The 25,184-nt window shown below is 34.2% G+C and overlaps 2 protein-coding genes across 6 annotated transcripts; both read left to right on the plus strand.

Moving 5' to 3' along the window:
- Positions 1 to 70: 70 nt before the first annotated feature.
- LOC117912885 lies at positions 71 to 5,789 on the plus strand. Of its 5 annotated transcripts, none has more exons than XM_034827664.1 (4): positions 71 to 401; positions 1,360 to 1,588; positions 2,483 to 3,256; positions 4,503 to 5,789. In XM_034827664.1, exons 2-4 carry the CDS (start codon positions 1,535 to 1,537, stop codon positions 5,517 to 5,519), a joined length of 1,845 nt encoding a protein of 614 aa, XP_034683555.1. In that variant the 5' UTR covers positions 71 to 401; positions 1,360 to 1,534; the 3' UTR covers positions 5,520 to 5,789. The 5 variants fall into 5 exon arrangements, with proteins under 5 accessions (XP_034683555.1, XP_034683556.1, XP_034683558.1 ...); XM_034827665.1 differs by having other exon boundaries at positions 71 to 397; XM_034827667.1 differs by having other exon boundaries at positions 71 to 212.
- A 3,112-nt stretch (positions 5,790 to 8,901) lies between these two features.
- LOC117913016 (chaperone protein ClpB4, mitochondrial) lies at positions 8,902 to 23,692 on the plus strand. Its single transcript, XM_034827863.1, has 10 exons — positions 8,902 to 9,310; positions 9,832 to 10,050; positions 10,128 to 10,365; positions 14,246 to 14,441; positions 17,969 to 18,023; positions 19,299 to 19,449; positions 20,380 to 20,688; positions 21,720 to 21,985; positions 22,091 to 23,017; positions 23,145 to 23,692. Exons 1-10 carry the CDS (start codon positions 9,080 to 9,082, stop codon positions 23,439 to 23,441), a joined length of 2,889 nt encoding a protein of 962 aa, XP_034683754.1. The 5' UTR covers positions 8,902 to 9,079; the 3' UTR covers positions 23,442 to 23,692.
- Positions 23,693 to 25,184: the final 1,492 nt, after the last annotated feature.

Genomic DNA, 25,184 nt, shown 5'->3' on the forward strand with positions numbered 1-25,184 from the left:
TCCAAACGGGCGCCAGCCAATCAGAGAATCGACTTTGATATTTCTCCGACAAAGTCCAACACGTGTTGCCCCTTCATTTGCCCGAAGCCCTAGGGCAAACCGAAACCTTCCCTTCTCTCTCTCACAAATATCTCTCTCTGTCTCTTCTTCTCTGAAAATGGGACTCTTCCCACGAATAGCAGGCTTGCACTCCAGATCTGCTAAACTTTCAGGTACTTCCCTCTTTTTCCTCACCTTGTTTGGTTCGCTAGAAACCTCACCAAGCAGAGGAAAACGATAGAAAATTTGTGATCCCTTCGGCTTCCCTCTTGTTCCTTTAGTTTCCAGAAGAAGAAAAAGGAGAAGAATTGAGACAGCTCAATTTAGGTCTTAATGGTGGTAGGAGCCAGGAGGCACAGTGAGTGAGTGTACTCTTGTTATAACCTGAAGATTGGATTTTTACTTTTTTAATTTTATTTTTCCTCCTTCGTTTCCTACATTTTTCATCCTTATTAAATTGTATGTTCTGTGAGAGGTTTTAGCTTGATATTTGTGTTCTTTCTTTTTTGGGAATCTTTGTTGGTTCAAATTTGGTAAGAAAATATAATTAATTTTTTTTAAAAAGATTTTCTACACTTTCTTGGCAACCAAATGCATTCCAATTAAGGTAATTCCAGTTCTGAAGATTAATAAATGCCGTAGGTGATAAATCTTATTTTATTTTATAGAGTTTGTTGTAATTGTTGTGGTTTTTGAATTCAATGATAAGATAAATGGCTGATTCTTGCAGGCATTTTGTGATCATTGTCATTGCTTTGTTTGATAAGCATGCATGTCTTGGCTGTGTTTGGTTGTGCAGAAGTGGACTTGATTTGGACTTCCAAGATGTAGAGTTTAAATTTTTTTATCTTAAAGCAATTAAAGAGAGGAATCTGAATCAGGACCTCCAATTCCAGTTCCAATTCCATGTGACCAAACACAGCCTTAGGGTTGGCAAAAAATCTTGATAGGGAAGGTTGCACCTCTTCTTTCTCTTAAAGCAATTAAAGAGAGGAATCTGAATCAGGACCTCCAATTCCAATTCCATGTGACCAAACAAAACCTTAGGGTTGGGAAAAAACCTTACTAGGGCAGGTTGCACGTCTTCTTGCTCAAGTTTGTCTCTCTGTGTCTGTCATCCATGCCACCATTGGCTAAAACAACCAATAGTTGATCGGTTGTCAACCCCATTGAACAATGGTTATTTCGGAGCAGACATGGAGACAGGCAGTGGGGCAGAGGATGAAAGGTTTTAGCACTTTGCTCGAGAACAGGTGTAATCTGCATTTCTTTTTAGAACTTCCATCATTCGATAACTTATGCCTTGGCTTAACATTCCAGGTATGCAGCTCTTCACACTGGCTACAATGTGTCATTTTTTCAGATACTAAAATAATTATATGCTTGGTATCACTTTGCTGCTGGAGGTTAAATGACATCCATGTGGAAATGGAAAATTACGGATGAAGTGTATGACAGTCTTGAATAACATCTGCAGAACAATTCCAAAAAATACATGGAGCAAATAAGAAACACAATGATGCAACATGAGGCGTTGTTCAAGGAACAGGTTTGGAATTCTTCTGTTTTTACACATGAGCCTGATCAGAAGCTTGCAAAATGGGTTCTTGAATTTACTAAGACTTTCTTGTTCTGGATCCTATTTTTTCACTTGATAATGCCATTTGGATGTTGCTGTTGGTAGATATTAATAAATTGGATCTAATTATTGCATGTCAAAGATGAAGGTTTGGGATCGGGAAATGTGTTTTCTATTTCTTGAAGGAGTATGGTTGTATGATGATGGATTTTTACCGTGATAGTACACAGTATAATGTGTTAGCAATGGCCCACTGGTGCTGGGCTGATGTCTGTTGAATCCAAACCCGTTATTTTCCTGTTTTGATCATGTTTTTCCATTTCTTTATTACTGCATTAACCAATGTTACTAGATTGCTAAAAGATGGACCCCTTCGTTGCTTTTGGTTTTACTGTTAATTTTGGTGCATTAGTCCAATCTTAATAGAAAATTGAGAAGCAAGCTCTTCAACAGAACTATTTGGTTGTTGAACAATTATATCACCTACTTCACCCAATCTCTGCCCTCAAAATTTTCTTTTGGGAGGTGCCTCCACTTCCTTCTAGATTAAATTTGATAGTCCTCAAATGGATACGCCACCAAGAGTGCTGTTTTGTATTTAAAAACTTGTTCCAGAAAGGTTTAGGAACCCCTAGATAATAATCTATGCCTAGATGGAAAATAAACCAAAAGATGATATTATGAACTCTTGACATTGACAAAGATTCAGGAATTTCAGATAAAAAGGCACTCAGGGTTTTCAGGGAATTGGTTATTGAGAAAGTTCTTAAAATGTCTGGATGGTTGGGAGATTTATTTTCATCATGAAAGTTTTGACGGCATTACAAGTTGATTTCTAATTTTATCAATTTCCACTTGTTGCAGGTTCAGGCACTGCACAAGCTGTACAGTATCCAAAAATCAGCAATGCAAGAAAGACAGAAACAAATTTATTCTCAAGCCCAATTTCTGGCATTTAGTTCTGAAAAACTTGCATTTGCGGATGGTCAAATCAGTGGTTCTGTTCTGGAAGGGAAGCCTTTGAGGCCTGCCTATGTTCCTGTTGCAGCTGACAAAGAAGAATCACTTGCTCTTTCTTTGCAACCTTTTAGTGCAATGAATGGGTTTAAAGGCTGTGGTTCATTATGGACAGACAGCAGAGGACTCAAAACTTCCCACACTGCTCAGAGCAAATCAATAAGAAACTTTGATCTTGAAAGACTCCCAGAAGACTATATGGATGAGTCTGAGATCCAGGTTGTGTCAAAATGTTCTGACATGCCAGGTGCTAACTCAATTTTGTCTAAAAGAACACTGTACAAAGATGAAAATTCTTTTCTTGGAGCCAAAATCTCTTTCAGTCAAGTGGATTCTCCAAGTTCAAAGCAGATGCAAGGAGAATCAGACTTGAGAATCCTATTGGTTCCAAGGAAGGAAATCAATCAAGATTGTGATGGGTCTTCAGAAGGCAAAGTTGATAGTACTAATATTAAGAAGTATGCTACAGTCCTTCAGAATCTAAATAACACTACTCATAGCACAACGTCACAAGATTTTCCACTGAAGTATACACCTGGAGTCGGAAACTTCCATGCATGCCAGGATTCGAGCCCTTCAACTCTTTCTCATATGGACAAGCAAATGTCATTGCATCATCAGGTTGCGTCTTTATCTCATAGCTTATGTATCATGCATGATTTAATTACTGATTTCACTAGTTTATTGCTTTGATCATTCTTGTATAATCATTGAAATTGGATAAGCTTTGGTCAAATCTGGAAATAGATTCTATTTGTGGAAGTTTAGAGAGACTTGGGCCTTATTTGACAATTGTATTTTACAACAGTTTTTTATTTTCCAAAACAAAAAAATAGGAAAATATGTTTGACGACCAGAAAATGGATAACAAGGCGTTTTTAGAGAAGGTGTTTTCAGATAACGTCTTTTAGTTGTTTTTAGGTGTTTTCATTTGTTTTTAGAGTGTTGTTTTAGAATATAATTATATAAATATGAATAATGATTAAATATAAAGCACTACATACAAAAGTTATTTTTTAAAACATATTTAAAAACATAGAAAACATATTAAAAACATTTCAAACTCTAAATAGACTTTTGTTCTACAAAACATCGTAGAATAATTTTAAAAAACTATTCTCAAAAACTAATTCTGAAAACACTTCCCAAACAAAGCTTACTACCACAAAATTCTCCAATCATGCATACTATTTTTTCTCTTTTTTTTATTGGTTAGTGTGGAAGGTGGAATAAACCTGCTTGTGTAGGAGGCAGTCATTCATATAGTCCAGTTATTGGCCAATTGTTCTGTGTGTTAATTCCTGGATAGCCTTTGTCTTGTCAGCTCATCTGTTTGATGTCTTGTACCTTGCAATGTGTTGCTATATTCAACTCTTGAGGGTACAGATGATGTCCGTCTATATTTTACAAGAAATCTATTTTTTAGTGTCATAAACACCATGCTATGGACTGTTTTTCCTTTCTTTTCTTTTCTTTTTCTTTGGGTGCAGCGTTTGAAGTGTTTATGTAAACTTTTTCCACTCACAGCTTTTTATAGTGCTAGTTTCCTTTTTTGTTTTTTCTTTCAGTGTTTGCAAGAAAGAGGAGCTTATGATAAAACTAAAAGTTTCCTTTATCTTTTGGGTCTTCCTTCTCTCTTTGAAACTTTTATATGTATCCTTGCTTAAGCCGAACTGTTTGAATGGATCAAATTTAGATAACAGAAACCAACTCAAGTATCTTATGCAATGTTTTTCGAGTAGTTGGGTTATGATCACCCAACTTTAGGTTGATTTTTACTTCTGACTAAAAGTAGCAAAACTTTTGATGTCTTTGTTGCCATATTCAAAGCTTAGTCGTTGTCTTACATTTTTTTACCTCTTCTCAGGGATTATTGGTTCTCATGACCAAGGGGTTAAATCCTGTTGAATCAGAGAAAGGTCATCTTGAGAGAACCACAGAGCAAGTCACTGACAGCAGTGTTCAAGTTTTGAAGCAATTACATCAACATCCAGAAGGTGAAAGTATGGTTGCAACAACTCACCTGAAATTGGGGGAACAGCCGAATGGTTATATTTGTGGAGCTTCATTTTCTAAAAATCCTCTCATTTTCTCGGTAGGTTCTTCAACCCTGGAACCAGTGCCAAGTGAAACTAAAGATCTTGAAAATTTCCTTGTCCAAGGATCACGGTCCTCAGAAACAAACTCAATTTCTGGAAAGCAAATTTCTCACCCATTTTCTTTGCCCAGCCCTCCAAAAAGCAAAGATGGTGGAAATGCAAATTCCAATGACTTGGGTACTGAGAATTCCAATGGCTCGGGTAATGGAAGCAATAGTGTTCATTCCCAAGAGTCCCAAGATACAAAGAGCTGTCAGGATGATAAAACTAGCATGCATGTGAAGGACACGCCTGGATTTGGTGATGGTTATAGTGAGGCAGGCCATGCAAGCCAGGGCAGAGGTGAAGCCACTGAGTCTGAACTTGAAGAACTGCTCCTGGCTGAGGATGGTGCTAAACCTTCTTTCTCCTCTACCATTTCTGAAATCAAGCACATGGACAACTGTTCAAATGGTGATCCTAAAACCATCACAAACTCCAATGAACATCTTGTAACATCCATCGGTGAGGACCTAAAAGATAAATCAACCCTGGAGAGAGTACGAGAAAACATTGCAGCAGAGATTTTGCTCAGTTTTGCACCTAGTGGGCCACATGCTGATCACAAACGTACTCAAATTGAGGCTGAGTCTGGAAGATCAAGCGGAGGCACTATGAGTTCTGATAAGAAGTGGAATCTTCGAGAGAGAAGGTGCACCAATTATAGCAGCAACAGTGGCATGAACGAATCCATGAGATGGACAAAATCTGTTCGCAGAACACGGACCTCCAGAAAACCCCGATAACCAGTTTGAAGATTGTTGTACATAGTTGGTTGATCTTCTTCTGTTTGGAACTTCAATGATTAGAAGCATTTATGTGACAACCTGCTTTGTCTATATTTAGAACATTGGTGTGGTATTTTCCCCATCTTCTGAGTGAGGATGCTAAGTGTGAAGTGCTTATAGCCTTATACAAAGATGTAAAAGCTAACACAAATACTATCCAACCATACGGAAATGTTGCGACTGTTTTTGAGTTTTCTTGAATGAGAAAATGTATATGTTTTTTCATAACCATGGCTTTCAGTGTCTTTGGGTTTGAATGTTTCAAGATCAAACATAACTCTCTCAGGCTCTTGCAGGGTACCTTTTGTGAAAATCGACTTTGCATATGAAGAAGGTGGACAGCTTACTGAAATGGTTGGAGGTAGACCTTGTCTATAGGTGATAATATTTTAAGAGATTTGAGAGTTCAACATTGTTTTACAACTATTAGATGATGGCAAGAGAAGTGAATCCGGGAAAGGATGATTAGAGCCTGTTTGGAGTGATTTTGAGAGGCTTAGAAGCACTTTCTAATCATTTGAAGCATTTTCCTTTCTTGTTCAGATTAAGAGTCCGTTTGATAGTGGTTTTAAGAAGTGTTTTCAACTTTTTTAACACTTGCAATTTTTTATCGTTTAAGCGTTAAAAATGTTAGAAACGTTTTCTAAAATCACTATCAAACGCATTCTAAGAGTGCATTTTGTACTGCTTTTAGAAAGTGTTTTTAGTTTTTCTAACACTTCCAAATTTTTATTTTTCAAGTATTAGAAAAACTAAAAACATTTCTTCAAATCATTATCAAACGCACTCTAAATATTTGTCAAATTTTAAAAATCACTTTAAAAAAATGAAGAATTAGGTAAAATGATTATGGAAAATTATTTGATGAGTGACTCTTTTAAAAATCATTTTTAAAATGTATTATAATCTAAAAGTGTTTTAATCAAAATTACTCTCAAATGAATCTTTAGCATTACAATGTTACATAAGTTACAATGTTGTGTTGGGTCCCTCAATCTCCCATGATAAACCAAGGTTTATGACTCGAAAAGATGAACATAGAGTTTTCCTTACCCTTGACTTTAGGCCATGTTTAGTATATGGGAATGAAAATTTTCTCTCAATTCCCATTTCTCCTTTAATAAGAATGAATTTGGTAATTCAAATACTTATGTTTGGATGCATATAAGAATATAAAGTTGGAATAATTATTTGATTCAATTTCAATGTTAAGCAATAACATAAATAAGAATGAAAAAAATAAATAAATTAACAATAATACCCGTAAATATAGTTCAAAATAATTTTTATTTTTATTTCTAATAAAAAATTCACACTATACATAGTTTAAAATAACTTTTTATTTTCATTTAAAAACACAACATCTTTAAAAGTTTTTTGCTAAATAATAAAAACCTATTTGGAATTGTGATTTAAAAACAAAATTATTTTTAAAAATTGATACCATTATTTAGTTGTTATTGAAAAATGATTTTTAAACATAAAGTCACAAGTTTAATAAGGTTTAGAAATATTATTAACAATTATTAATTCAAAATTATTATTGTTTATTTTTAACAAAATAAATCAATTATGCTTTATAACATGTTAGTGTCTATATTTTTATAATATTTATAAAAAAAATATAATTTATGATTTCATCATAATATTGCTATTGATATTTTATTATCAAATGTTTTTAAATTTTATTTTTAATTAAAAAATTATTTCATTTTAAATAATACTTTAATTAAAATTATTTTGTATTATATAAATTGAATTTGCGATTTTTTTTTTCACAAAATCAAAGTAAAAAATTATTTTTCAAACAACTTATTCAAAAAATATTTTGGTTTTTAACTTTTGAAAAAAGTTTTAAAAAAATAATTTGTGTCATAGAATCAAAATACTGCATTTATTAAAATTCCACTCATAAGTGGAATTTTATTTTATTTGAAATCATTCTTGATTTCATTCTTATCATTGTTATCCAAATATGAGAATTAATGACATTTTATTATGCTAAAAATTATGAGACTCTTTCATATCCACATTAAAAATTATGCAATTTTATTATATATTTCAATTAATTTAAAATTTAATTAATCAAATAAGGAATAGTCATGAATATCTTGTAAATTAATCCGATGGGATATAAAAGTTACTAGGTCATGGTCCATTGTTCAAATGGGTGAATTAATTAGAAATAAATATATAATTTTTATATTACTAAAGTTAAAAATAATTATAAAAAATTTAAAATGTATCTAGATAATTAGAAAGTTTAAGATTTTGGAGATTACAATTCCAATAGTTATTGAGGATGAGAACCAAATGGGTTCAAAATAAGTCACTCTCATCTCGATTTCATCCCATTTACATATACTTATTTTCGTTCACATCTTAATGAAAAATTTAGATAGGGCATAATTTTTATAACCTATTTTGTTGATAAGTAGCTTTATTTATTATTTTACATGTGCTGAAAATTAAAACTAAATTATTTTTAATTTAATTATATATACCATGCGTAGGGCAAAAAAAACAACATTAAACACATCTTGGGTTTAAAAAAAATTCCATATTTTAACATACATGTATGAAATAAAGTTTTATTCATATTATATGAAATAATATAACATTTTATTCATGTTTTAACATAATATTTGATTTTAAATAATATTATTTTATTATATTGATATTTTTTATATTTACTATATTTACATCCTTTTATATCATAGGGCCACAAACTTTTGTTTGATTTTATTTATTTTTATTTTTTAAAAAATATGATTTTTAATTATTAAAAAAATTGAAAATATCAAAATGATATTTAGAGCTTATTTAGAAATTGTTTTTTAGTACAATTTTTTGTTTTTTAGAACAAAAAATGAAAAATATATTTTACAACTAAAAACTACTTTTTATTTTTTATTTTTAAGAACACAAAATAAAGCGTTTTAAGATAAATATTTTATTTTTTATTATTTTCATATAGAATTATTAAAAATAAAATATTATATATAAAAATTATTTTTAAAATATATTTAAAAATATTAAAAATAAGTTAAAAATATTTCAGGTTTCAAATAGACTTTTATTTAAAAAAAATTAAAAACTATTTTTAAAAACCGTTTTTCAAAATCATTTATGAAAGCAGTTACTAAACAGACATTAAGCAGTCTATTTTTTGAGTTATATTTTATAGAAAATTAAAATGGAAAAATATTGTGCAAACTTATTTTCGATTATGATTTTCTGTTTTTCACTTTTTTGAAAAAATAAAAAATATTCCAATACTCAATCTGTATTATTAAAAAGTGATTTGTTTCCCAAGTTGCTACTCCAGATGAACATCCAGAAACATCCAGTAACGGTCAGACTCTCTTCTACAAGCTTCGTTTTCTCACCGATTCTCATTTCCCAGGAGACAAACAGAAATTCACGACAGCCCTATAAATAACAGACGTTTACCAAGCTTCACATTTCTCCGAAGCCCAAAAAACGAAAAGTCGTAAAAGTCACTAACTCAATCTCACATGGCATCCAGAGCCTTCCGGCTCACCAGGTCTCTCCATAGGTACCGCTCCGTACTCGGACGGGCCTGTGAACTCTCCGCTCCGGCTGCGGTCGGACGGTCCGTCTGTGTCCCTTTGATTCGAGTTGTAGGCGGAGGCGCAGAGAATCCTGTGTTTGTGAAGTCGGTGAACAATCTCGTTGGTAATGGGTTCGGTCGCAGGTTTTATTCGTCCTATGATAACGCTAATCAGGTTTTAACCATTTATTCTTTTGCGTTTTCGGACTTTGTTGTTTAGTTTGATCTTGCCTTGGTTTTCTGTTCTGTTTGTTTCTCGGGAACATTGATGAGAAAATGTGGAATTTGTTTTTATTTGTGTTGAACTGGTATGGAATTTAGCTGAATGGAATGTTACTGACTGTCTCCTATTTTCCTTGGGCACTTTGTTAATGCATTTTGTTCTATTTGTCTATTAAAAAAAAAAAAACTTGCTTAGAGGAGCTGGGATAGGGATGTGTGAGAATGATTTCAGCGAAATTAGATAACACTCTCAATTCTTGTTAATCGAACTGGATAATTGACCTATCCAATTAACCTTATCGAATATCTTGCTACATTTTCTTTCTGTGTATGCGATTATGTGTATATTGCCAATTCATATTTCTCCCACATTTATGGTTTCCATCTCGCCCGAGAAAACTGTATTCTGTGGTGTCAGCTCGTAGATTGTTTGTTTTATCAGATTAATTTGTTCTTCATTGTTTCTTTTGTCAGATTAATCAGTCAGAGTTCACTGAGATGGCATGGGAAGGAATGGTTGATGCTGTTGATGCGGCACGACTTAGTAAACAACAAATTGTTGAATCTGAGCATTTAATGAAAGCTCTTTTGGAGCAGAAGGATGGCTTGGCTCGGAGAATATTTACAAAGGCTGGGCTTGACAATACATCAGTTTTGCAGGCTACAGATGACTTTATAGATCAACAACCCAAGGTATGTATCTAAGAAAAATGTTGGAACAAGAAAATGCTCATAATCATTTTGAAAGACATTTTGTCTTGCTGCGACAGGTGGTAGGTGATACTAGTGGCCCTATATTGGGTACAAATCTCAGGTCCCTATTGGAAAAGGCAAGAAGACACAAGAAAGAAATGGGAGATAACTTCTTGTCTGTAGAGCACCTGTTGTTGGGATTCCTTTCAGATGCAAGGTTTGGGCGGCAACTATTTCAGAACCTCCAGCTCAGTGAAAAAGATTTGAAAGATGCTGTCTCAGCAGTTCGTGGAAATCAGAGAGTTACTGATCAAAGTATAGTCCATGCCCTAGTATGATTTCTCTCTAATATGGTAACATTACATGAAAGAAAAAAGGGCCTAGTGAACAAGTAGGATTCCTCAAATCTGAATGAAAACTATAAGTCTATGAAAATATCTAGATTAGTTTTATGCAAAGTATATAACTTGAAACTTGTAAGTTAAAGAACTAATTCTAAAGTTCCAGTCATGGTGAATTTGATTAATAAGAATAATGATTTTCATATCTTATCTTGGATTTCCTTTCTGAAGATTGGGTGGAAGGAAGGGAGTGCAGTCAAGTTTAGATTGATTAAAAGAACTTTAGCAAGTTTGTGAGCGTTGTGTGTTGAAATGATTTGCTTTGTAGAGTGTATTGGTGTTTTGGGTGTTGTTTTTGTTCTTTGATCAAGTTGTCATCAATAAATGGTTATGGAGGTTTGAAACGAAAGGGAGTGTGGTCGAAGGTGGTTGTGTTATAGTACAGTATTGATTTTGTGATTTTGTGGATTGGCACTCTAAGGAGGTAAGACGTATGGTATTGTTTATGTTGAGTGACAATCTAAGGAGTTTAGAGTGATGTGGTCAAATCATTTTTTGAACCTATGGCCAATTTGGGGCATAGATTTTCCATCTAGGGGGCTGTGGGGTTCTTCGACTTCTATTGACATTACTTCCTTCTTGCTTGGTGGTGAAAGATGAATTGCTTTTTTTATAATTTTTTGATAGCCAGGTAAAGGGTAAATTACTTATCATGGACCACTTATTTAGTACGTATTAGCTAAAATCTCATAATAGATATATCATGTGCAAGGAAGGAATCAAATTGATAATATTCTTTTCCATTTATTGTAAGGTGGCATCAATCCTTTGGGTTTTGGTTCTCTTTCTAGATAAGAAACAATACTTGTATTCCATTAGACAAAAACAAAAATGTAAAGAAAAAAGGATGGAAAACCCTTAAAAAGCGTAAAAGGAAAACAAAAGTCTTTGTAGTAGAATGCTTTTGTCTTCTCATGCCTAAGGAAATAAAGCTGTAGAAAGCCTACGGCTTCTCATACCTAAGGAAACAAAGCATCAAAACTTAGATGGGTATGAGATACCCAACAAACCACAAGAGAAAAGGCTTCCCACTTGGCCAACTTATTGATTTCCTGACTAGTTGATCCAGTCTTTCAAGGGAAAAAGTTCAATCCAATCAATACCCATGATAATTTTTATGACTACTAGTCACCCAAGACAAAATTCTAATGGGGTCCCTCTTTTACCATTAGTTTGGTTGCTCCTGGTCCTCTTGAGCAATCATTTCCGCCTTAATAGTTACTAGCAACCCAGCTTTCCTAGAAAAAGCTCATATAATCTCACATCTTTGATCTTGAATAAATCCTTTAATACCTATTTAACTCATATTACCTAAGGAGCTCATTTGTAACACTAATTTATCAGTGGACACTTTGTTGACTCTTCCCATCTTTTAAAGGGAGGTAGACCCAACTCTAAGCCAAAATGATGCTGAAGGTAACTTTGAAGAGTTCCTGTTGATAACCTTTCTCTCTTTGTTTGGTGTCCTAATTAAGAGGCACATTTAAAGATTGGTGAGGATTTACCTATATAAAAAAAAAGGATTGGTGAGGATTTACAACTCTTGTAGCCAAAGCAGATGTTGTTTATATGCAGGTGGAGGTTTGGCAAGGGAGATCGATTGTTGGGGAAACTTCAAGGGATGAGTTCCCTATGGAAGATTGGTCCTCTAGTAGTTTGGTTGTGTTCAGTAAGTGTTTGGGCCTACCGACAGAGGCATATGAGACTGAGATTTTCTCTCCTTAGAAAGTTGAAAGCCAGAAAGGAAGTAAAGAGATGAGAGGTTGGTAAGAGGAGGAAAAAAGTCTCTTCAAAATTCAAACGAGAATTAAAATTTGGAGTGCGCAATGAACTATATGGGGGCAACAAGCAGTGGGAAGGAAGTTGGGACGTAGTACCGGTTTGTAAATGAAGATAAAAATTATCTTTTAGAATATTTGGAGGGAAGGGGGGGATGACAGTGACAAGAGGAAGCTTGTTAAGTCTTTGATTTGTCCACAAAAGGCAGACTTGGTATGCTTGCAAGAAACAAAAGTATAGATGATGTTGAGGACATTAGTATGGAGTTTGGGGTGGGCAGATTTTTAGAGTGGGGGTTATGAATTCTAAGGGTGCTGGTGGCGGGGTGCTTGTTTTCTGGGATAAGAGAATTTTGGTGTTGTTTGGAGTTGGTGGGTATGAATGTAGGTGAATTTTCGATTTCATGTTGCTTTAAAAGCGTGAGGACTATTTTGTTTGGGTTTTACAAGGGTGTATGGACCCCCTTTAGGGAAGAAAAGAGAAGATTTTTGGGCAGAACTGGTAGCCATCAAGGGTGTGTGGATAGACCTGTGGTGCGTTGAAGGGGATTTCAACATTGTTAGACTCTTGTGGGAATGTAATGGAGGTAGTAGGGGTGTCTTCAGATATCAGAAGATTTACAAGAGGTCATTAAGGAGCTGGAACTGTGTGACCTTCCACTGTTAGGGTCTTTGTTTTTTTGTTTTTTTTTTTACATGGAGTGTGGGGTTGGAACAATCAATCCTCATCGAGATTAGATATGTTTTTGGTGTCTGAAGCTTGGGAAAGCCATTTTAATGGTGTGATTCCGTGTATTCTGCCTAAGCCCATGTCAAATCATTCTCCAATTATATTGGAGGAGGTATGAGGAATGATGCTACTCCTTTTAGGTTCAAAAATATGTGGTTGAAGGAGAAGGGTTTCAAAGACCTTCAAGGGTGATGGATGGGGTAGGGTACAATTTTAGAGGAACTTTTAGCTTGGTTTTGGCTGCAAAACTTAAGGCATTGAAATCTGATTTGAAGAGTTGGAATAAAGAGGTTTGGTAATGCTTCCATTAGGAAGAAGTTGGCCTTCAATGAGACTAGGTTTTGGGAAGGAGATGGAGGGGGGGTCCTTTCCCTTGAGGAGGTTGATGCAAGAAGGATAGCCAGGGAGGATTATATAGTAAGTGGACTCTTTTTTGAAGAAACCTTATAGAGTCGGAAATTTAGGGAGATGTAGCTTAAAGAGAGGGATAGAAGTACTAAATACCATAAAATGCTTAATGCTCATAGGAGGAGGAATTGCATGGCTAGAATTAAAATTAACAGGGATTGGTTCTTTGAGGAGATTGAGATAAAGGAAGGGGTGACAAGTGCCTATCTCACCATATTATTCGATCTAAAAGAGTGGACACTTAGTAGCATCAATGCTCTAGATTTTAAAGCTTTAGAGGTGCAAGTCGCAGAAAGTTTTGCTATCTAAATACCACAACCCTCCTCCTTTTAAGGTTGGGGCAAATATTGTAGATTATTACTCTCCTTTGTTGTGCTTGGATCTTCACTATAGAACACAAAACTCTGTGCAGGAGACAGGATTAAATTGTGGTTTTAATAACTTGATTAAGAGTGTGTGCTTTTCTTAGGTTATGGCATGAAGATATGCATAGCCTCTTGTAGTGGTTTGAATTAAGTTTTAATAATGAGTGGATGGGTGGAGCTGTTTCTTTAAGGTGCTAATGAGGAAATTATTGATTAGAAATTTCATGAAGGTTTATTGGTTGAGTTAATATTTAAACCATACAAGGTGATAAAAAAGTGGAACATGGGGTTGTGGTATTGACTAAAAAATTAGTGACAATCATGTTTATCATCTTTTCTAGTCATAATCATGCTTCGTGTATCCTTTATGTGAAATATTACAGCTATTTTTCTTTTACATTAACCTTTGCTGCCTGTAATGTGTGCACATGCTTCAAAAAATGTCTTTTGGTTGCTCCTGGGGTTACTTTTGTTAGTCTGTTCATTCACACGTGTTCAATTTATTATACATAGACCCTGAAGGAAAATACCAAGCACTGGAAAAATATGGGAATGACTTGACTGAACTTGCTAGACGTGGAAAACTAGATCCTGTAATAGGACGAGATGATGAAATTCGGCGTTGTATCCAGATATTATCTAGGAGAACAAAGAACAACCCTGTCATTATTGGTGAGCCTGGTGTTGGAAAGACTGCAATTGCTGAAGGGTAAGCTTCTCAAATTTGTGTTTCTGCATTTTTGAAAAATTCAACTCTTATCTATTCACAATGATGAGGGTGCTTATTTTTGTTTGTGTAAATTTTTTGGACTGATCCACTTTTTTTGCTTCTAATGGTAGACTCAAAGAGCATATTTATGTGAAGATTCTTGTCATGCTGCTTGATAATTGTATTAATAATATTTATTTGAACAAAGTCATTGTGATTTGAAAGGCAATATATTGTATCTGATATTGCTGTATGGCTTAATTGTTTTTGTAGAGTTTTCATGCTTGTTTGACATGTTCTCTATCCTACCTAATGTCGAGTTATGATAAACAAGCTTCTTTTTTCCCCTCTATGAATGGAAACCTAGAAGTGACTATTTTCTCAACATGCTAGTTTGATTGTTTTATGTCTTAGCACCTTCTTAAGTTGTTGATCAATTTTCCCTCAATGGGTTGATGTGTTGCTCGTCTAATAAATCTTAGGAGTGCTTATTTATTTTGGTATAGTTTGGACATATTTAGCAAAAACATGTAATGTATGTTAAATTAAATTCATTATTAATAATCCTAAAGGGAAGCGGTTCTTTCAGAAGGTTGGGTTAGGAGGGAGGCAGTGGAGTTTAGTAAGTGAGAAACAATGGAAGAAGTCTTTTGGAGACAGAAATTAAGAGAGTTATGGTTAAAAGAGGAAGATAAAAACATAAAGTTCTTCCATAAAATGACTAATGCTTGTAAATGAAGAAACTCTTTGGCTAAAAAATGACAAATTGTTATCGGAGGATGCAGATATAAAGGTAAGAATGACAAATTGTTTCCATAGTCTTCTTTCCAAGTTAGGGGACTGGAGACTGAATAGAAATGGGATGTTGTTTGATATTTTGGATAGGGAAGACTTAAGAGTTCCTAGAGTCTCCATTCTTTGAGGAGGAGGCTTTCTAGACCTCTCAAGTTTGTATGGGAATTAAGCCCTTAGGCTAAATGGTTTTGCCATGACTTTCTGGCATCTCAGTTGGGAGTTTGTGAATAGCAAGATAATGGGTTTTTTTACAAAGTTCTTTGAGCTAAGCTCTTTGGAAAGAAGCCTCAATTTCACTTTTATTGTGCTATCCCCCCACCCCTTCAAAAAAAAAGAAGGAAAAAGGATGCTAAAGATTTAAGAGATTTTAGACCAATAAGTTTGGTTGGAGGGCTTTATAAGCTTCTAGCAAAAGTCTAGCTAAGAAACTAAAGAAAGTGGTGGGCAAGGTTGTTTCAGCTATGCTATATGCATTAATGGAGGGTAGACAAATATTGGATGTGATCCTCATAACAAATGAAGTAATTGATTAAAGGTTGAAAAGCTTTGAAAGTGGGTTCATATGTAAGCTAGATATTGAGAAGGTGTATGATCATACTAATTAGGATTTTCTAATAGTAGTCTTGAAAAGAATGAAATTTGGCTTTAAGTGGATAAGGTAGATTAAGTTGTGCACTTTTATGACTTGCTTCTTTGTATTGTTTAATGGCGTACCTCATCAGGTCTTTTCCAAAGTAATAGAGGTTTGAGGCAGGGAGACCTGCTATCCCTATACCTTTTAATTATGACCATGGGGACTTTCTCATATCCTGAGCATGGCCAAGGAAGGTGGCTTCTTAGTGGGTTTTCCAGTAAGTGGAAAAGTAGAAGATGTAGTGTTGTCCCATCAACTATTTGCTTATGATGCACGTATCCTTTGTGATGACAGTTAAGAGCATGTAGAACATTTGAGTTAAGTTCACATGTGGTTGGAGGTAATCTCAAGATTGAAAATTAATTTAAAGAATAGGGAATTGATCCTAGTGGGGTTGTTTGTTGATGTAGAAGACCTTGCTAGGGTTCTAAGATGCAAGGTGGGCACCCTCCTCACTAGTTATCTAGTTTTGCCATTAGGAGCCCCTTTTAGATTTTCTCGGGTTGGAGATATGCAAAGGAAATATTTAAAAAATGGCTTGTTGTGTGAAGAAGATAGTACTTATCAAAAATGGGTGGGTTGGGGGGTGGAGGGGGAGGAGATTAACACCAATAAAAATCACTCTCTCTAGGCTCCTAACTTATTTCATGTCGTTATTTGTTATCTTAAAAAAGATAAACTTAAAGTTGGAAAAGATTCAGAGGGACATCCTTTGGGGAGGAGGTGCTATGGAGAAAAAGCCCCATCGGGTAAATTGATTGATAGTTTGCATACACAAGGGGGAAAGGGTTTTGATCATTAGAACTCTGTCTAATCTTGGTAAAACTCTTAGGTAATGGTGTGGGAGATTTGCCGCAAAAGAGAGAATCCCTTTAGGAGAAAGTGATTACAAGGAAACATGAGGAAGAAGAGAAAGAGGGATGTAGAAGAGCAGTGAAGAAAATGTACGAAGTGGGAGTGTGGGAGACTTGCAACAAGAAGCTCGGGTTTAAGGTGGGCAATGGGTAGAGGGTGAAATTTTGGAAAGATAAATGGTATGGTGACTTTTCCTTTTCTTGATATGTTTTTTATAATCATTGCCGAAGATGCTTGGGTAGTTGAGGTGTGGCAACGGGAAGGGGAAAAGGGATGTATCCTCATTTCTCAAGACGGTTATGTGGATTGGGAGATAGAGGTGGGGAATTTTTTTAGGAAATTGCAATTGTAGTCAATTGATAGGGACATTGAGAACAAAGTTTTTAAAGGCGTTCTTCGAGCACACATCGAGGCGCGCTTCAGGGCGAGGTGGCTGGCAAACACATTAAGGTGTAAGAAAAAAAAAAGTAAACCCTAAATTGCGTATGCCTTAGGGGTTCACACGTGGCTGAGGTGCACCTCAAGTGCGCTTTTCACACCTTATGGGTGAGGTGTAAGCCTCAACAGAGCTACTGAAGTGCCCAGAAAAATAAAAATCGAATAGAAATAGATCAAGAAAGAGAGAGACAAGAAGGTCCTCATTGTTTTGATCTACTTTTTCTCTCATCGGGTCGCCACTTTTCTGTTTCTCGGGTTGCAGATTTTATCTTTGCTTTTCTCACGTTTCTCTGGTTTCTCTGCTCATCTCTCTCATTTTCTTTCTCTGGTTCTGTTTCTTCCCTTCTTCATCTCTCTTGTTTCTTTGTTTTATATCTTTTTTTATTTTATTTTATTTGTGTGGAAGAAGTCAAACCGCCATAAACCCTATCACATGCCCTTTTAATGCATCAAAAATTCTAAATCATTATTTCCTATGGTTGAATTTCCATTCTTTCCATTTTTTATAATTAAATTTATTGATTTTTTTTTCCATTTCATTAAATCATTATAAAATTTATAAGAATATTATAATAAAAATAGAAATACAAGTCACTTACTTTATTAATTATTATTATTTTCTTTTCCTATTTTATAGTATATTTTTTTAGGCCATATAACATGATTAAGCTTGATAAAGTACACCAATTCTGTCCACTTATTTGGAAATTTGTGCTAATACTGTGTTAAAATCTACCTGTTTTTTCAGTATATCATAAATAATGTTTTCTCTTCATGATTTTTATTTTTATTTTTTATCTTGCAGCTTAGCTCAAAGAATTGTGCGTGGGGATGTTCCTGAACCTTTGATGAACAGAAAGGTTGTGCCTTTTCTTGTGTTCTTATTTTTCTCATTTAATTGAGGTTAGTTACTTTAGGTGCATGTTATTTGTGATTTGCTTAGCCACTATTTGGATTGGCTTTTTAGAAGCCAAAAGCTCTGTTTTTAAGTTTAACTCTAGATTTTTGAATGACTCTATTAAAAGAGCTGCTGATCTAGGAAAAAGCTGAACAAGGAAGCAAAGACAATATTGCTTCTTGTGGAAACCCTTTTCTGGCTTTTGCAAACATTTCATGAAACTTTCATAATACCAAGAGTGTCTGTTTAAAATCATGACCTTAATTAACAAGGCATAAAAAACAAAACCTTAGAATTTAAAGGTGCATGCCCATAGAATTGGGTTGTTACAGAAATTGCGAAGTTCCTACAATCTGATGTAGGGCATTTTAGGATTTCTAAAATGGTAGGCTTTCAAATCAACTTCTTGTTTGGTTATGGATGTGCTATTTTGTGCTAAAAGTTCCATTCATTTTGGTGTATATATATGTGTGTAGGCTTTTTATATAAAAAATAGGGTGGTGGATCATTTCACTTTCTGGTAAAAATTCATCCTCTTATGGAAACTTCTCTTCCCACCTTTTAGTTGAAGGTGCAGGCTGGGTCAAGCCAGGAACTTTTTGTTTTTTGATATTCTTTATTATTTAATAATAGAAGTCAACCTAGAAAATGCTCTCTTTGATGATCAAATCACTGTAAAAGTTCTGAAAACCATGTTGGTGTTTCATAAAATTCATTGGAAAGATACTGGTCCCCTCTTACAAATGGTAGACTGTGAAATTCATAAAAATGACCCACCTCAGAACGATTTGTAATTTCAAGTGTTTGGATTAATACAAACTTATCAAACTTTCTTATTTTAGAAAAATAAAATAAAATTAAAATTCCACAAAGAGGGAGACAAGAGGGGAAAGGGGAAGGAGAGGGTCAAAATGATTGTTTCCAACTCTAATTTGAAATGTTATAGAAATATTAATCTAGGTTTTGAGTTTAGTTAATATTGAGGACAACTCAGAATAAGGAGACTTATATGCAAGTCTGTGTGTGTGTTTTTGTCAAGTGTCCATTTTCAGTTGCCAACTAGGTTTATTGAAAATTTTATTATAGAAGCTGTGTCTAAAGAAATCAGTATAGATAATCCTTATGATTTTGGCTGAATGTTTCGTTATATTATGTAGTTTGAGACTTTTGAGTTCAAAATGAAATTTTCTTTTCAGTTCCATTCTAAATTTACAGAATTTTGATTTGTATTTTGCAGTTGATTTCACTGGATATGGGTTCATTGCTTGCTGGTGCTAAGTTCCGTGGAGATTTTGAGGAAAGACTGAAAGCAGTCCTTAAGGAAGTCACCGCTTCAAATGGGCAGATTATTTTATTTATTGATGAGATCCATACTGTAGTGGGTGCAGGTTTGTTTTTGGATTGCCTTCTTTGAAGCAATATGCTACTGTAGAGAATTTGCCATATTTCATCTTCATTTTTTGTTTTTTTGGTTCTCGTAGTGTTATATTCTTCTGTGCACAGTGCATATTATATTACTTTCTTATTCAGTTTCAGACTCAGTTGTAGGAGAAAATGTAGATGGGGGCTATGTCTTATATAAGAGGCTTGATTACTTTGAAAGTTAAAAAAAAAAAAAATAGAACTTGTTTTTTCCTTCTATTACTCAAGATGAATGGCCAATTTAACCAAACGTTTACATATTCAGAGGCAAAGAAATCAAAAGATTGAAGAAATAAATTTTATAGGTCTTTTTTTTTAACTCTAATTCAGCTACAGATTGAGATTGCATAAGAGGGAAAAAAAATTTGTTAGTCCAAATTTCCAAGTTGAAAGAGCCCTTGCGAAGAGAATTGCCCATATCTAGAAAAAAAACCAGCAAAAAACAGTTCATGGAAAAATTTTCTCATCTATTACTGCCCTGTCCTTGTCTTTGACTATACTTTTATAAATATGTAACGTCCAAGATGATACCTGTGATTGATTCTATTAATTAATTTTTGAAGTTTTGGAACTGCTGGCTCTGGCTTTGTTGTTTTCAAAAACTAGATGGAGTTTGGGAGTTTAAGTTCCTGCATATTTTTTGTGACAACTAGTGCTTCCACTAGTTTGTCGTTGGTGAGTGGTGGTTTGGGGTATTGTCTCATATGACACTATTGAAGTGGGAATAATCTTCAGGAAACTTGGCAATTGAGTGGAAGTCTAAACCCCATTTTGGTTGCCTTGCACGTGCTACCATCCCAACTTGGCATGTCTTCTATCATATTTTGCAAATTTAAATTGGCGATATTTCAATCATTTGCTGATATGGTGGTCTTCTTGTGGATAATTGGTGTTAGGGGCTGTGAGTGGGGCAATGGATGCTGGGAACTTGTTGAAGCCAATGCTTGGCAGAGGTGAGCTCCGATGTATAGGGGCAACAACATTGAATGAATACAGAAAATACATTGAGAAGGATCCTGCCCTTGAGCGCAGGTTCCAGCAAGTGTTCTGTGGTCAGCCTTCAGTTGAAGACGCAATTTCCATTCTTCGTGGATTGCGTGAACGCTATGAGCTTCATCATGGTGTCAAAATATCAGACAGTGCCCTTGTATCAGCAGCAGTTCTTGCAGACCGATATATTACAGAGCGTTTTTTGCCTGACAAAGGTATAATAACTTTTCTATCAAGTCTGGAAAATTCTTTTTGTCGGGCAGATAGAAACCCATTTTCTTGATCTTCCTAAATATAAATATGAGAACCAATTTGTTGCCAAAACTTACTAGATTGCTGATAGGACTGATACTAGTTGAAAAATAGAGTTGTTCTACTATTTGTTTGTGGCCAGGATTCTATCTCCTTTTTTTTTTTTTTCAAATAAATAAAAGAGTAGGAGATCCAAACTTCAATGTTTTTTTTTTTTCAAATCTATCTCCATGATTGTTGAGTGTTTTCTGATTAAAAAAAAATGATTGTTGAGTGTTTTGAGATGCACTAGGCTCTGTAAGACAAATATGAGTAGGAGATGATGGTTGTGGTTTTATTCAAGCTATATCTTTAAGAGGAGAAGAAATATGATCAGCTATCTTTTAGAGTATTGTTTTTTTTTTTTTTTTGGGTTTTTTTCCATTATCAGAGAATGAGTGAAGTGAAAAAAAAAAGAAGTCAAAAATAAGATCAAATGCTCATTGTCTATGATTTGGAATTTTGAGAAGATCAAATGCCCATTTACAAAATGAGTGAAATGGTTATCATGGTCCATGGATGAATAGGAGCCCAAACCTAGCAGTTCGAGCCTAAGTAGCTGTTGAATGGTGGATCGATGATATAGCATAAACAAAGGCTGCCTAAGTAGACAAAGTACTTGTTACAAGATCTCAGCTATGTGACTGAGTTCTACCATTATGCTTACTGGAATGTTTTGAAATTTGCAGAATTTTGTTCTTGCATCTCAATCAGTACCTTTCTTTTTGTCTTTTTGCATTTTTTTCTTAGTGGAATCTTGAGAAATGAAATCTCAAATTTTCACTTAGAATAAAATGTAAAAACGAAACTGTAGGGAAGGAAAATTTAAGAAAGGTTTTGGCAATCTCAAAAGTATATTTCTGCTATACCCATCATGCTTTTCATGAATTATTTATAATATAAACCATATCCAGTTATTTACTTTGGAGGGTTGGTATTTTGTGTTTGCTTTCAGCCATTGATCTTGTGGATGAAGCGGCTGCAAAGCTGAAAATAGAGATAACTTCAAAGCCTACGGAGTTGGATGAGATAGATAGAGCTGTGATTAAACTAGAGATGGAGAAACTATCCCTGAAAAGTGACACTGATAAAGCATCCAGAGAAAGGTTAAGCAAGCTGGAAAATGATCTACTTTCACTTAAGCAGAAACAGAAAGATCTAACTGATCAATGGGAACAAGAAAAGGTGCTCATGACACGGATCCGATCTATTAAGGAGGAGGTAAATTCTTCTTTCTTTTTTTTTCGTTTTCTTTAAATGGTAAAATTCGATAATGTTAAATCATCCTCACATCTCTCAATTCATTGGCTTGAAAAACTCTTACAGATTGACAGGGTCAACCTGGAGATGGAATCTGCTGAACGTGAATATAATTTAAATCGTGCTGCTGAGCTCAAATATGGAACCTTAATTTCTCTTCAGCGGCAACTGGAAGAGGCTGAGAAGAACCTTGCTAATTATCGGAAATCTGGAAAGTCTTTGCTCCGGGAAGAAGTGACTGACCTTGATATTGCTGAAATTGTGAGTAAATGGACCGGTATACCCTTGTCAAACCTACAGCAATCAGAGAGGGACAAGTTAGTCTTGCTAGAACAAGTTCTGCACCAAAGGGTGGTTGGTCAGGAAAATGCTGTTAAATCAGTGGCTGATGCAATCCGGCGTTCAAGGGCAGGATTGTCAGACCCCATCCGGCCAATTGCAAGCTTCATGTTCATGGGTCCTACTGGGGTCGGTAAAACTGAGCTTGCAAAGGCTCTCGCAGGGTACCTTTTTAATACAGAAAATGCTCTTGTTAGAATTGACATGACTGAATACATGGAAAAGCACGCAGTCTCACGCTTGGTTGGTGCACCACCTGGTTATGTCGGATATGAAGAAGGTGGACAGCTCACCGAAGTAGTTCGCCGGAGACCTTATTCCGTGGTACTATTTGATGAGATTGAGAAGGCACATCACGATGTGTTCAACATTCTGTTACAGCTACTGGATGATGGCAGGATAACTGATTCTCAGGGAAGAACAGTTAGTTTTACAAATTGTGTAGTGATCATGACATCAAATATCGGGTCCCACTATATCCTAGAAACACTTCAGAGCACAGATAAGAAGGAAGCAGTTTATGAGATCATGAAAAAACAAGTTGTTGAGTTGGCCAGACAAACATTCCGACCAGAGTTCATGAATCGAATCGATGAATATATTGTCTTCCAGCCTTTGGACTCCAAAGAAATCAGCAAAATTGTTGAGATACAGGTGATGCATATTGTAGTTCTGATAGTATATGTGTTGGAAGTTAATCCTCATCCATATGATCCTCCTTCTATTCTAATTAAAAAGAATTTGGATCATATTTTGACACCTACATTCTTGTGAATTGCAGATGAACCGACTAAGAGAGAGGCTGAAACAGAAGAAAATCGATCTCCATTACACAAAGGAGGCTGTTGAACTTTTGGGGACGCAAGGCTTTGACCCAAATTTCGGAGCAAGGCCAGTCAAGAGGGTAATACAGCAGATGGTTGAAAACGAAATAGCAATGGGAATTCTGAGAGGGGATTTCAAGGAGGACGAGTCGATTATCATCGATGCTGACATGTCAGCCAACATTCCTCCCCATAAGAGATTGCTGATCAAGAAGTTGGAGAGTAGTTCTCCCATGGACGCCATGGTTGCCTGATAGTAGATTTTGTAGAAGAAAATAAGGTTTGACAAAACATTTCCAAATTTTGGGCATACGAATATTGGAACCTCATCTTTTTCCCGGTTTGTACACGGGAAGTAGTTGCGGGTTGAGTGGTTAGCGATCTTCAGGACTCTAAAACCTTGGACTCCTAATTTAATTTTCTAGAAAATATGGAAATAGTCTAAGATGTTCATTTTCATACCCACCTAGAGATGGTGGTGATTTATTATCTATTGTTCTAATTACACGCATATTTTTTTTATATATATTTTTATTTTAAAAATATTTTTAATGGATAAATAGATTCCAAATGAAATAGCATTTGATATATATGATTTATTAATTTTTAAAAATTATTTAAAATTAAAAAATTGATCCAATTAATATTAAAAAAAAATCATGGAATTTGAAATCTATCGGATTAATATTAAACTTATTCTATTAGTTTTTTTTTTACACAATGATATGTTTTTGAACTTTTTGCTCTAAATTAAATAATACTTAATGTGTTTAATTCATTAACAAATTTAGTGATTTTTAAAAATAATTTAAAATTAAAATATTTACTCAATTAACAGTATAAATTTATGGACAAAAATTACCTTAAAATCATAGTTTATTTTTGGCTTAGAAATTTTAAAATTTTCTTTTTAGAGTAAAACTTAATGCATTAAATTGGATAAGAAGTCTATTAATTTAAAAATTATAATTTAACACTAAAAAACTAATTATTATTATAAATTTATGGATTAAAATTGGTACATAATGACTTTATTATTTGCCTTTTATATATAGTTGTATTTTTATGAATTTTCTCATTATACAAATTGATTTTGAGTTAAGGGATATTTAATGTTTGGATTTATTAATGAATTTAATAATTTTAAAAAATAATTTAAAATTTTAAAACACATTATGGTATAAAATAATATGTCAAAACTAGTCCAAAATGAATTAGCTATTACTTTTACTTTACACATAAAGAATATAAGACATCTATACCCACACTTTTAGGAAAAACTATCGGTTTATAAACTAATTCCCCCCTTTTTTATATCTTCTTCCCATCAAAGAAGATAGATGAATAAGAGTAGATGTGCAATTACTCCAATCCACGTATATCCACACTTTTACATTGTAATTTTATTTTCTTTAAAACACTATTAATATTAATTACTGTCATAAAAGTTTTAAGGTTTGAAATTTTTTTCTCTTTTCTTCTATCATTTTCTATTATCGTTTCCGAAGAAATCCTAATTTGCTTCAACTCTTCCAATGGGTGTCATCTTATCGTTTTGACATTTTTTTTAATCCGCAAATTTCTTGCTCAAATTAGTTCATTTTTGTTTCTATTTAAAAAAAAAAAAAAACTCTTTTTGGTTAATGCTATTCAATTCTGATATTGATTAAATATTTCTTGAAACACAATTGGAATCATATTTTAAGAGTTTATATGCATTGTTTTGAAATGAATATTTTCCAAAGTTTGTCATATGTAGTTGATATAATACACTCCAAGTTGCATATAAATTGTTTGTGATGTATTTTATGTATGTCTTCAATGATGACAAATGAAAACTTGAGTATAGTAGCTTGTGTTGTAGTGAAAGAACCTCAAAAGCTCATTAATGGGAATGAAGAGTTGGCTAAAGAATGATGAAGGTGAATGAAAAGCTAATTTATTATTACATTCTATTTCGTACACACGATTCAATGTAGATATAAATTCTTTTGGTG

Source organism: Vitis riparia, chromosome 4, assembly GCF_004353265.1.
Source record: "Vitis riparia cultivar Riparia Gloire de Montpellier isolate 1030 chromosome 4, EGFV_Vit.rip_1.0, whole genome shotgun sequence".
NCBI lineage: Eukaryota > Viridiplantae > Streptophyta > Magnoliopsida > Vitales > Vitaceae > Vitis > Vitis riparia.

Bases quoted from the DNA above. Each gene is read 5' to 3' on its own strand.
- LOC117912885 (XM_034827664.1), top strand. From the start codon at position 1,535: ATGGAGCAAATAAGAAACACAATGATGCAACATGAGGCGTTGTTCAAG. The intron at 1,589-2,482 runs GTTTGGAATTCT...CACTTGTTGCAG, and splicing joins AGGCGTTGTTCAAGGAACAG to GTTCAGGCACTGCACAAGCT. The intron at 3,257-4,502 runs GTTGCGTCTTTA...ACCTCTTCTCAG, and splicing joins AAATGTCATTGCATCATCAG to GGATTATTGGTTCTCATGAC.
- LOC117913016 (XM_034827863.1), top strand. From the start codon at position 9,080: ATGGCATCCAGAGCCTTCCGGCTCACCAGGTCTCTCCATAGGTACCGC. The intron at 18,024-19,298 runs GTTGTGCCTTTT...TGTATTTTGCAG, and splicing joins AACCTTTGATGAACAGAAAG to TTGATTTCACTGGATATGGG. The intron at 23,018-23,144 runs GTGATGCATATT...TGTGAATTGCAG, and splicing joins GCAAAATTGTTGAGATACAG to ATGAACCGACTAAGAGAGAG.